The sequence below is a fragment of the Mirounga angustirostris genome, unplaced genomic scaffold, assembly GCF_029215605.1.
Source record: "Mirounga angustirostris isolate CCGP_5_RB_7025 unplaced genomic scaffold, mMirAng1.0.hap1 SCAF_4, whole genome shotgun sequence".
Lineage (NCBI taxonomy): Eukaryota > Metazoa > Chordata > Mammalia > Carnivora > Phocidae > Mirounga > Mirounga angustirostris.
The window spans coordinates 52,549,839-52,563,481 of record NW_026991712.1 but is presented as its reverse complement, the minus strand read 5'-3'; the positions used below and the strand labels follow the sequence as shown (position 1 = coordinate 52,563,481).

General features: G+C 40.1%; 2 protein-coding genes across 3 annotated transcripts in view; one reads left to right on the top strand and one right to left on the bottom strand.

The window, feature by feature from the left end:
- Nucleotides 1-1,241, top strand: part of LOC135364023 (basic proline-rich protein-like) — a 3,420-nt gene extending 2,179 nt beyond the window's left edge. Inside the window, exons 3-4 of the mRNA XM_064587500.1 lie at nucleotides 87-289; nucleotides 1,165-1,241. Of these exons, the coding sequence (XP_064443570.1) occupies nucleotides 87-289; nucleotides 1,165-1,241 (280 nt within the window). The remainder of the gene's footprint in view (nucleotides 1-86; nucleotides 290-1,164) is intronic.
- The window catches only part of PAG1 (phosphoprotein membrane anchor with glycosphingolipid microdomains 1), a 147,154-nt gene that overhangs the window by 83,523 nt on the left and 49,988 nt on the right, over nucleotides 1-13,643 (bottom strand). The window lies entirely within an intron of this gene.

Here is a 13,643-nt window from a genome sequence, read left to right as displayed (position 1 = left end):
AGCACCACCAGCACCAGCACCACCAGCACCACCAGCAACAGCACCACCAGCACCACCACCAGCACCACCAGCACCAGCACCACCAGCACCAGCACCACCACCAGCACCACCACCACCAGCAGCACCACCAGCACCAGCACCACCAGCACCACCATCACCAGGACCAGCACCAGGACCACCAGCAGCACCACCAGCAGCACCACCACCAGCACCAGCACCACCAGCACCAGCACCACCAGCACCACCAGCATCACCAGCACCAGCACCAGCAGTAGAGAGAACAGTGAAGGTGCTAGAGATAGCAGCCACCTCGCGGCACCAGACCACCTGACCCACAGGGCACGGAGACAACAGTGTAGCTTAATGTCCTCAACCACTTACTTTTTTTCTCTAAGCATTTCAGCTATTTTGAAGTCTGCTGGTGGGTGGCATTTTTCTCTACATCAGAATGTAAAATCATCCTTAATTTGACAGTAATTGAGCTCCATCACTTCTTTCCATGCCTGATCAAAATACAGCTTTGAGAGTCTACAGATAATTAAAATTTCAGGAAGTGTTTGGAGGAGCCTATTAATGTATTACAGAATCATTAACCAGAGAAAAGTATTAATCTTTGAGATCACTGTTGAGCATGGGGAACTATTATTCTTGGGATTATTTTGTGTGAACAAGCCCAAATCCTAATGTTACACAAAGGCTAATGTCTTTGCTCAGAGGATTAGAATTAATTTATGACCTCTGCTTTGGACTTAAATGCTGTAAACATCACTGGTGTTCCTGAAAACAAAGACTGCTCCTGCATAATTTTTCAGATAGAGAAACTGAAATTAAAGTACTATGATAATATTTGCTGGATAAAACAAATGCCAAGATCAAAACTGCTAAAACTCTGAGTGGATATTTATTAACCCCACTAATCCTTTTGCATTTCAAAATTTATTTATTTTTACTACGCTCTTCTATGCTCTTCATCAGTTATTATGGCATAATTTTAAATTCATAAAAGAGAATTCAGAGTTAATAATATCACAAACTTTAAAATAATACTCAAGTAATACTGATGAGGATAGAAATGCATTTGTTATCTGAATGTGTTCTTTGGATGAACCAAAAAAAAAAAAAAAAGGTAATCTAATGTTAAAGTTTTAACTCCTCATACCCCAGCCAATGAGGCCCTGTACAAAGAACAAGGATTTAATTTTAAAACATCTATGAATACTTTTAAAGTGACAACTCAGTAAATCAGATGGTCATGTTCTTCTCACTGTATTCAAATAATAAAAGTACAAATTTTACAATATTCTGACTTCCTAGCACTCCTAAATTCTTCCTTGTGAAGCAGTATCTAACGTTGAGAAATGAACCCATCTCCCCATGGCTTATTTGATGGAAACATGCCAATAATTATTTCTCACTGGATATAGTTTATGGCAACTTCTAAAAGGCCAAAAAAGGAATTTCTGGTCTAACTGCAGGTGGGGCCTGAGAGCATAAGAACAATAAGCACTGATTACTTAAAAACCTAGATTACTGTCTGTCAGGCGTGCGTATATTTTGAATAGTCAATAGACTGGTCTTAGTGACAGATCAGGCATGAATAATATAAAGGAGAGAAGCACCTTGGGCATATGGTGGTGCCATCAACTGAGATAGGAAACTCAGATGGAGGAACCCATTAGGGTGGGAAATAAACATAGGAAGAACTCAGTTTGGGAAACATTGATTTTATGGTGGATGAGGGGCATGGAGGTAAAGAAATCTGGGGGCGGCTAAATTTAGGAATGAAGATCTCAGGAAGAAGGTTTGAAGTAGTGAGCAAGATCAGGTACACAATCATTATCTGTAAGGGGCAAGACAGTAAATACTTTAGGTTTTGCAGGCCATACGATCTATCACAACTACTCAACTCTGCCTTTGCATCATCAACACAGCCATAAACAACAGCTAACAACTGAGTGTGTCTGTTCTAATAAAACTTTATTTACAAAAAACAGGTGTCAGAATGTATTTATTTGGACCATAAGTCACAGTTTGCCAACCTGAGTTAGAGGACAGTGAAGCCCTGGGACTGGATAAGATCACCCAGAAAGAACATATAAATATAAGGCAAATTAGCATGATATGAATTTGAAAACATGTAATTCTTCAATTTCTATTCAGTTCAGTAAGGACATATTTTTACTTTTTTCCTTGATATGTGAAACAATGGCTAGCATAGGTATATACATATATGGTAGTAAGAAGTACAAGAAAAGCTACTAACCTAAAAAGAAAAGGGAATTTAAGTTATAAGTAAAAATAATGAACTTTTATATTTTATTTTACCAGTGATACTACTTTTCCAAACATTATTTAAAAGTTCAATAATCACATGAAATATACTGAATTATTAAATATATTTAATTATCAATTGTTGCTAAAATGGAGTTAAAGTCAGTTTTAATTTTTCCAAAAGAATATGAACGCTGGGATGAATTATTCCTACCCATGAAATGGATTTAGTATTTTGATACTGAAGAAAAGCCAGGAAGGCAGAGCAAGAGACAATAAAATGATTAGGCTACATAAGGGCAAACGGCATTCATAACATGTAAAATGTGTTTGCTTATTTCTATAGTTATAAATAGCTTTATAACTATTTCTCTAATAGCCATCAAAATCTTAAACATAAACTCCATTGCTAAAGGACTAAATAAACGTTGTTTCTGTTTAAATAAAACTCATCAAAACATTCAAATATGCCTTGGGTGCTACGTTAATGCCAAGGATTAAATGACCAGTATTTACAGCATAAAAATTAAGCATAGCTCCTACTTAGAGGTGTAAATCAGGGTTTGCTTATTTGGGGCCCTATAGATAGATAACCAAAGGGTCCTTGGCCAACTTTGGGAGGGTCTATAGACTGCCTATGCAAAGCTTTCTGTGCATGTGTCCTTCTTCAGAGATAGTCCAGGATGGTCATTAAATTCCTGAAGGAGTCTATTGCTTCTCCAAAGCTAAACTGGGATCCGTAAACAGGTCTCTTTAAAGCACATTTATCTTACTTAAAAAGCCTAAAAGTTTTTTTCTAACTTCCTATTTTTGAAAAGAATAAAAGACTTGATTATTAGTCCAAATTAAGCAAGTAAGTTTTTGTGTTTCTGCCCCAGACCACTGGCATTAGACCCAAACTCAAAACTGTGTCCATTAGTGAGAAGCCAAGTTTCCTTCCCACTATTCACCCAGAGAAACTCACCCTTAACTTAGAATTTTTAAACAGCTCATTGTTTCCGGGGATCTGAGGCACCTTTTTATAAAGCTCAAGACAGAAATCAATAAATATCCCAAGAGCCGAGTACTTCTGAGATGCTGGACTACTAATTAGTATGCCTTATCTTTAAATTAATCTGGAGAGTTAATTCTATGTAATAGGTGAAAGAACATAGCAGTACCAGAATGTTCTTCTTACACGTTGATTTTTTTTTAAGGTAAATTACAGCAAGTTGATGGCAAAATGAAAGAACTGAAAATCCTGCTATTCCATTCATAGGCTATAGTCCATCTCTTATAAATGAAAGGCATCTTAGCATCTCTTGGGAAAGTAACCTATTCTTTCCAGAACAAAATAAATTCCTCTCAAGGATTAGATTTTTGAGAGATTCTATAGCATTCACAAAAGGCTTCTGAAACACCTCCTTGCTAATTTAATTTTCTGCCTTTTCTCTGTTGATAGCTAAGATCAATTTGGAATAACTTTTCCATAATATTGAAAATCAGTGAGCAGGAGGCCGTTAATGCTTTGAGGCCCTATTGTACGAAAGGTTACTCCTTCAAAGTGTGAAAGATGGTCCAAATCAAGTTGATCTTTCTAAGACAGGAAGTAGCAGAGGCCCCGAATTTCAAAAGCTGTCTTCTGTCCACCTAAAACTATCCAATAAACGTTATCTTTCATGACCACAGAACCAACATTTCCTTGGTTCACATGACATGAGGGTCCATAAAATTATATGCAGGCTCCACAGCAGCTTCTTTGCTGCCTGAAAAAATACTTTGAGTCATACATGTTCCAATTTTTATCTATTTTGCATAAATGAAGCAGACTTGTAGAAAAGACTGGATTCATTATCATGTAAAATACAGCCGTTAGTGGAAAATCGATATTCCCAGACATAACAAGATCAGACTCTGGCTTCTGGGCTTAAGTTGGGGGTTAAGAGGTAGAACGTTTCCAAAAAAGAAAGCCTTCCTTTGGAAAGAGTTATTCACAGGGGTAAATTAAATAACACTACCAAAAAAGGATGCCACAACAAGCCACTGCTTGAGTCTACCATCAAAGCAGAACAATCTATCCAACTGACCCTTAGTATTAATGTCAGTATACAGCTAACTCTTCAATGTGTATGTGCTTCTCTCTCAAAATCTTTTGTAAGCTCTATCTTATGACTGGAAAACTTGACAGGACTCACTGGCCTCAAATACCTATCATATTAACGCACAAGAGATGTGTTATCATCGTGCCAATCAGATGCTACAACCAGGAAGCAAACACTGGCTAATTACAGAAATACAGAGTTTAAAATACCATGGATTCTACAGCAAGGGGAGGTGACAGGCAGGCCTGCTTCCAGGCAGTGATGATGAAATGGTCTCAAAGACGAGCAAGAGGGGAAGATCCGGAGAAGAAAGCAGATCATCTGGGTGCTCTCTAAATGTCAGGCACTGCTCTGGGCACTGAGCATACAAGGTGAACAAACAGATGAAGTCTCAGCTTATTTCCCTGTAGGTGGAGACTGACAAAAGACTAACACTAAAGTATCAGATGGGGGAAGTAAATTAAAAAGATCAAGGATAAAGAAGTGAGAGTGTCTTGAGGGCTTCCTGAGCCTTGGCTGCTTGAGGAAGTCCTTTTCGAGGAGGTAACATTTAAGTTGAGATCTGCCTGACAAGAAGGAGCCATCCTCTACGCTTTCAACCTGTAAGAACTATCTTTCGCGGAAAAATCGGAGAGATGTGACTTAGTCTCACAATCCTGCGGGTTTTCACCATTTTTTGTGTGTTTGAGGCATACATAATTTTTAAATATAAGAATATTGGTCAGATTATATAAAAAGCTTACAAGACAAAGCAATCTGAAATCAGTCAACAATAATCTGATCCTGTCACTCCTGACAATTCAACTAACCATGCCTCAGTTCTCTGTAACAGCACCGCCCCCCCCCCCCCGCCCCGTCCCGAGCCACCCGTTGGCTTCAGCTCTGAGTGGCTATTTGCAGCCTATACCACGCTCATACACTCAAGAGGCAAATGTCTCCAGTTAAACAGGAGATCTTTCTTCAGCAGAGGCTCAAGAACACACTCAACTAAAAATTAAACTTCCCTTGTCTTCTGCAAACATAACCTGTTTGGCTTAATAATTGCCTAGCAATACCTTAAGTTGCATGTACACATTTTATAGACTACACATGAGTTTCAAACATTAATGTTTGGCAGCGTGCTTTCATGCTATGGGGCATTTACAGGGCAATGGCAAAGCACTGCGTAAATGGAATGGCAAACCCTGGTTTACCACTCCTGAGTTTCTATATTTTCTGGCTTTCCCACTAGGAAATAATCAGTTTCACAGAATTCTCAACCTCGTGGTCATTTCCCTACATGAAGTTTCGGAAAGAGTTTTAATTTCTTGTCTTTCCCCCCATTCTCTGATTCTTCATAGCTAAAACCCCCAGCAGAGCCAGGCTTCAGCATAACTTGCCTGGTGTCTGCAGACATGAAGGAGGCACATGAAGAAGGAAGGGCCCTGGCACGACCAAGCAACATGTCAGCATCACCAGAAACTAGGGTTGTTCCCAGAGGTCCACCACTCAGAATCGTCACGTGTCACCAATTTGGATGTAGGGCCAGCTAGCTGTGACACCTGTCACTTCACTGATGACCAGCACTGATTTGCTGAGCCCAGAGGGCCTCTGAAACACAGGCTAAAGCCTAATCAGCTTCCTAGAGGAGCGCAGAATTAATTTTCAAAGATAGGGAAGAAGGGTAGGATTAAAGAATATGAAGCTGATTATATTGGAGGAATGTCAAGAAGACTTTGGAGGACTTCGTGAAAGCTGTTTAGAAAACATAACAAATAACCTTAACATAATGGTTAGAGTCCAAACAGCCAACTCCTTCTTCTTCCAACAGGCCCAGTAGTGTGCCTTTCATGCCAGGCAGTTTGAGTTTCTGCTGAAGATAAGATCTCAACCTCACAGCAGCAATGTCCACAAAAGCCAAACTGTGGAAGGAGCCAAGATGTCCTTCAACAGATGAATGGATAAAGATGTGGTCCATATATACAATGGAATATTATTCAGCCATCAGGAAGGATGAATACCCACCATTTGCATAGACATGGATGGAACTGGAGGGGACTATGCTAAGTGAAATAAGTCAAGTGGAGAAAGATAATTATCATATGGTTTTACTCATATGTGGAACATAAGGAATATGCATTTTATTTTGTTATGTTATGTTAATCACCATACATTACATCATTAGTTTTTGATGTAGTGTTCCATGTTGATATTTTTGAAAAATATTTTCTAAAAAGGAAGGAAAGAGGAAACAAAAGAAAAAATGGATAGCTGAGGAATATTTTTTCATGAAAAATAGATTTTTCCAGTTTCAGGGGTCCACAGGTCCCTCTGTGCAGAGGACCCCAGGGGAAGGGAGGGAAAACTGAATAGGAAGAAATCAGAGAGGGAGACAAACCATGAGAGACTCTGGACTCTGGGAACCAAACTGAGGGTTACAGAAGGAAGGGGGGTGGGAGGATGGGGTAACCGGGTGATGGGTATTAAGGAGGGCATGTAATGTGATGAGCACTGTGATGAGTTGTTATACGCAACTAATGAATCGTTGAACATTACATCAAAAACATGACGTACTCTATGCTGGTTAACTGAACATAATAATAATAATAAACAAAAAGATCTCAACCTCGGCACTCCAAAAAAGCAGCTCTTAGAATCTTCTCACTTTTGCCAAGTGAGCCATCCGCTCATGAAATGAACAGCAACATTCTTGGAGCTTACTGGGAGAAACCCTAGAACACAGATGTGCCACCAGGCTGTGCCAATGCCTAACGCTGTGAGACAAAGAAAACCAAATGTGACCAGCAGTGAACAGTAACCACAGTGAACAGCTTTACATCCTTTCCTTTCTAGTTCCTAGAACCCTCCTCTGAAGAGGCTCTCACTGCTGCTTCCAGGAGAGAGGAAGCAGGGGAAATCCAAAGAGGCAGTATCTTAGAGACTTCTCCCAAAGCTCTAGAAGGGGACTGGGGCCCCCTGGGAGCTACAGACCAAGACGGAGCACCCAGCTGCTCTCCGAAGCAGGTGGCGAAGTTTCCAGTTTCTAAACTCAAGGTGTGTCCTCAATGGTTCTGAGCTTTCTAAGGAAACTGTGGCTACTGGTAGCTGAGCTAATCATCTGAAATCTTTTCACAGAAAATTGTGGACCACTGAAACTGGAAAAATCTATTTTTCATGAAAAAATATTCCTCATTTCAACTATTCCTCTTTCCTTCCTGTTTAGAAAATATCAACATGGAACTCTACATCAAAAACTAATGATGTGGGGCAGAGCAAGATGGTGGAGGAGTAGGAGACATGGATTTCGTCTCCTCTCAGGAATTCAGCTGGATAGGGATCAAACCATTCTGAACACCTACGAACTCAACAGGAGATCGAAGAAAAGAAGAGCAACAACTCTCTGAACAAAAAAGCAACCACTTTCTGGAAGGTAGGACGTGCGGAGAAGTATATCTGAGGCGATATTCGGGAGGATAGACGGCGGGGGAGGGGCCTGTGCGGGTGCTTCTGGCAAGTGATAGAGCCCTGGAGCACAAAATCGGAACTTTTAGAAGCCTGCTCCGCTGAGGGACGTCGCTCCAGTGGCTAAGAGGGGGATGGAATCCTCATGGGACAGTGTGGTCTCAGGACCCTCAGGGTCACAGAAAGACCGGGGTGCCTGAGTGCGGCAGAGCTCCCAGGTATCGGAGCGGGGAAGCTGGCTGGAGAGACGGAGCCCAGGGGCAGGCTCTCAGCCCAGGGTTGCCATAAACTGTGATCCGCGGCACAGTCGGGCCCCTGCTCCTCCAGCAGGGACCCAACAAGCGGCAGATCCGGGGAGACTCACCTTCTTCCCCTGGGAGGAGCGGCGCAGGAGCGCCCCGCAGGGATCTGCGGGGTTTGGAGACTCCACACGGGGTCGGGTGCCAGAGATAGAAACGCTCGGTCAGAGGCCGGGTGAGCACGGAGTGCGGCCAGAGACAGGGGAGACGGGAGTGACTGACGGCTTTTCTCTGGGGGCTCACTGAGGAGCGGGGCCCAAGTTCTCGGCTCCTCCGCGGCGGAGATTGGGAGGCCGCCATTTTCACTCTCCGCCTCCAAAGCTGTACGGAAAGCTTGCAGGGAACAAAAGCTCTGGAGAGCAAACCCGAGCAGATTACTTAGCCCGGATGGGGCAAGGGCGGGGCAATTGCGCCTCCGGCAAAGACTTTTGGAAACCTCAGCAACAGGCCCCTCCCCCAGAAGATCAGAGAGAACAGCCAGCCAAGACCAAGTTTACCGATCAATGAGAACAGCAGAACTCCAGCACTAGGGGAATAATGCACATAGAATTCATGGCTTTTTTACCACGATTCTTTAGTCTTTCAAAGTTAATTTTTTTTAACTTTTTTTTTTGAATTTTCTTTTTCCCTTTTTCAACCAACATATCAATCCCTTTTTAAAAAAAAAATTTTTTTTTATTTTTCATTTTTATTTTTCATTTTTCGACTCATATTCTATCCCTTCATAGTAGTCACCTGTATTTTTGGCATATATATATAAGTTGTTCTCTCTTTAAAATTTTGAGATAGTTTCTTCTAACAGATCAAAATATACCCTAAATCTCTAGTGTATGTTTTTTTTCTACTCCCCTGCCTGATCACATTCTCTCCCCCTTTTTTTTTTAAATCCTCTTCTTTTCTTTTTTCAAACAACTTCTTATCAATTCCTTTTATAAAATTTTTTATAATTTCCATCTTTACAGTCATATTCCATCCCTTCATCATATCAACCCTTATTTTTGTACATATATAAGTTTTTCTTTCTTTAAAATTTTGGGAGGCACTTTCTTCTAACAGACCAAAATACACCCAAAATCTAGTGTGTGGCACTGATCTATATACCAGCCTGATCATATTTGATCACATTCTGGGTTTTTTTGTTGTTTTGTTCTATTTTTGTTTGTTTTTATCTTTATCTTTATCTTTTTCTTTTTTCTCTCTCTCTTTCCCTTTCTTTTCCCACTGCCTCAGGTCTTTTCTGATTTGTTTAGAGTATATTTTCTGGGAACGTTGTTACCCTGTTAGCATTTTGTTCTCTCATTCATCTATTCTCCTCTGGACAAAATGACAAGATGGAAAAAATCACCTCAACAAAAAGAACAAGAGGTAGTACCGACTGCCAGGGACCTACTCAATACAGACATTAGTACGATGTCAGATCTAGAGTTCAGAATCATCACTTTAAAGATACTAGCTGGGCTTGAAAAAAGCATGGAAGTTATTAGAGAAACCCTTTCTGGAGAAGTAAAAGAACTAAAATCTAACCAAGTAGAAATCAAAAAGGCTATTAATAAGGTGCTATCAAATATGGGGGCACTAACTGCTAGGATAAATGAGGCAGAAGAGAGAATGAGTGATATAGAAGACCAAATGATGGAAAATAAAGAAGCTGAGAAAAAGAGAGATAAACAACTACTGGATCACGAGGGCAGAATTTGAGAGATAAGCGATACCATAAGACGAAACAACATTAGAATAATTGGGATACCAGAAGAAGAAGAAAGAGAGAGAGGGCCAGAAGATATAATGGAGCAAATTATAGCAGAGAACTTCCCTAATTTGGGGAAGGAAACAGGCATCAAAATCCAGGAGGCACAGAGAACCCCTCTCAAAATCAATAAAAATAGGTCAACACCCCGACATCTAATAGTAAAACTTATGAGTCTCAGAGACAAAGAGAAAATCCTGAAAGCAGCTCGGGAGAAGAGATATGTAACCTACAATGGTAGAAACATTAGATTGGCAAAAGACCTATCCACAGAGACCTGGCAGGCCAGAAAGGACTGGCAGGATCTATTCAGAACACTAAATGAGAAAAATATGCAGCCAAGAATCCTATATCCAGCTAGGCTGTCATTGAAAAGTGAAGGAGAGATAAAAAGCTTCCAGGACAAAGAAAAACTAAAGGAATTTGCAAACACGAAACCAGCCCTACAAGAAATATTGAAGGGGGTCCTCTAAGCAAAGAGAGAGCCTAAAAGCAACATAGACCAGAAAGGAACACAGACAATACACAGTAATAGTCACCTTACAGGCAATACAATGGCACTAAATTCCTATCTTTCAATAGTTACCCTGAATGTAAATGGGCTAAATGCCCCAATCAAAAGACACAGGCTATCAGATTGGATGAAAAAACAAGACCCATCGATATGCTGTCTGCAAGGGACTCATTTTAGACCCAAAGACACCCCCAGATTGAAAGTGAGGGGAGGGAAAACCACTTACCATGCTAATGGACATCAAAAGAAAGCTGGGGTGGCAATCCTTATATCAGACAAATTAGATTTTAAACTAAAGACTGTAATAAGAGATGAGGAAGGACACTATATCCTACTTAAAGGGTCTATCCAACAAGAAGATCTAACAATTGTAAATATCTATGCCCCTAACATGGGAGCAGCCAATTATATAAGGCAATTAATAACAAAAGCAAAGAAACACATCGACAACAATACAATAATAGTGGGGGACTTTAACACCCCCCTCACTGAAATGGACAGATCGTCTAAGCAAAAGATCAACAAGGAAATAAAGACCTTAAATGACACACTGGACCAAATGGACTTCACAGACATATTCAGAACATTCCATCCCAAAGCAACGGAATACACATTCTTCTCTAGTGCCCATGGAACATTTTTCAGAATCGATCACATCCTAGGTCATAAATCAGGTCTCAGCCGGTACCAAAAGATTGGGATCATTCCCTGCCTATTTTCAGACCACAATGCTTTGAAACTAGAACTCAATCACAAGAGAAAGTCGGAAAGAACTCAAATACATGGAGGCTAAAGAGCATCCTACTAAAGAATGAATGAGTCAACCAGGAAATTAAAAAAGAATTAAAAAAAATTCATGGACACCAATGAAAATGAAAACACAACTATTCAAAATCTTTGGGATGCAGCAAAGGCAGTCCTAAGAGGAAAGTATATAGCAATACAAGCCTTTCTCAAGAAACAAGAAAGGTCTCAAGTACACAACCTAACCCTACACCTAAAGGAGCTGGAGAAAGAACAGCAAATAAAGCCTAAACCCAGCAGGAGAAGAGAAATAATAAAGATCAGAGCAGAAATCAATGAAATAGAAACTAAAAGAACAGTAGAAGAGATCAATGAAACTAGGAGCTGGTTCTTTGAAAGAAGTAACAAGACTGATAAACCCCTGGCCAGACTTATCAAAAAGAAAAGAGAAATGACCCAAATCAATGAAATCATGAATGAAAGAGGAGAGATCACAACCAACACCAAAGAAAGACAAACAAGTATAAGAACATATTATGAGCAACTCTATGTCAGCAAATTGATAACCTGGAAGAAATGGATGCATTCCTAGAGATGTATCAACTACCAAAACTGAACCAGGAAGAAATAGAAAACCTGAACAAACCTATAACCACTAAGGAAATTGAAGCAGTCATCAAAAATCTCCCAACAAACAAAAGCCCAGGGCCAGATGGCTTCCCAGGGGAATTCTACCAAACATTTCAAGAAGAATTAATACCTATTCTTCTGAAACTGTTCCAAAAAATAGAAATGGAAGGAAAACTTCCAAACTCATTTTATGAGGCCACCATTACTTTGATCCCAAAACCCGAAAAGACCCCACCAAAAAGGAGAACTACAGACCAATATCCCTGATGAACATGGATGCAAAAATTCTCACCAAAATACTAGCCAATAGGATCCAACAGTACCTTAAACGGATTATTCACCACGACCAAGTGGGATTTATCCCTGGGCTGCAAGGTTGGTTCAACATCCGCAAATCAATCAACGTGATACAATACATTAACAAAAGAAAGAACAAGAATCATATGATCCTCTCAATAGATGCAGAAAAACCATTTGACAAAGTACAGCATCCTTTCTTGATCAAAACTCTTCAGAGTATAGGCATAGAGGGTACATACCTCAATATTATAAAAGCCATCTATGAAAAACCTACAACAAATATCATTCTCAATGGGGAAAAACTGAGAGCTTTCCCCCTAAGGTCAGGAACACGGCAGGGATGTCCACTATCACCACTGCTATTCAACATAGTATTAGAAGTCCTAGCCACAGCAATCAGACAACAAAAAGAAATCAAAGGCATCCAAATCGGCAAAGAAGGAGTCAAACTCTCATTCTTTGCAGATGATATGATACTTTATGTGGAAAACCCCAAAGACTCCACCCCAAAACTGCTAGAACTCATACAGGAGTTCAGTAAAGTGGCAGGATATAAAATCAATACACAGAAATCAGTGGCATTCCTATTCACCAACAACAAGACAGAAGAAAGAGAAATTAAGGAGTCAATCCCATTTACAATTGCACCCCAAACCATAAGATACCTAGGAATAAATCTAACCAAAGAGGCAAAGGATCTGTACTCAGAAAACTATAAAATACTCATGAAAGAAATTGAGGAAGACACAAAGAAATGGAAAAACGTTCCATGCTCATGGATTGGAAGAACAAATATTGTGAAGATGTCAATGCTACCTAGAGCAATCTACACATTCAATGCAATCCGCATCAAAATACCATCCACTTTTTTCAAAGAAATGGAACAAATAATCCTAAAATTTGTATGGAACCAGAAAAGACCCCGAATAGCCAGAGGAATGTTGAAAAAGAAAAGCAAAGCTGGCAGCATCACAATTCCAGACTTCCAGCTCTATTACAAAGGTGTCATCATCAAGACAGTATGGTACTGGCACAAAAACAGACACATAGATCAATGGAACAGAATAGAGAGCCCAGAAATGGACCCTCAACTCTACGGTCAACTAATCTTTGACAAAGCAGGAAAGAATGTCCAATGGAAAAAAAGACAGTCTCTTCAACAAATGGTGTTGAGAAAATTGGACAGCCACATGCAGAAGAATGAAACTGGACCATTTCCTTACACCACACACAAAAATAGACTCCAAATGGTTGAAAGACCTCAATGTGAGACAGGAGTCCATCAAAATCCTAAGGAGAACACAGGCAGCAACCTCTTCGACCTCAGCCACAGCAACTTCTTCCTAGAAACATCGCCAAAGGCAAGGGAAGCAAGGGCAAAAATGAACTATTGGGACTTCATCAAGATAAAAAGCTTTTGCAAAGCAAAGGAAACAGTCAACAAAACCAAAAGACAACCGACAGAATGGGAGAAGATATTTGCAAATGACATATCAGATAAAGGGCTAGTATCCAAAATCTATAAAGAACTTATCAAACTCAACACCCAAAGAACAAATAATCCAATCAAGAAATGGGCAGAAGACATGAAAAGACATTTTTCCAAAGAAGACATC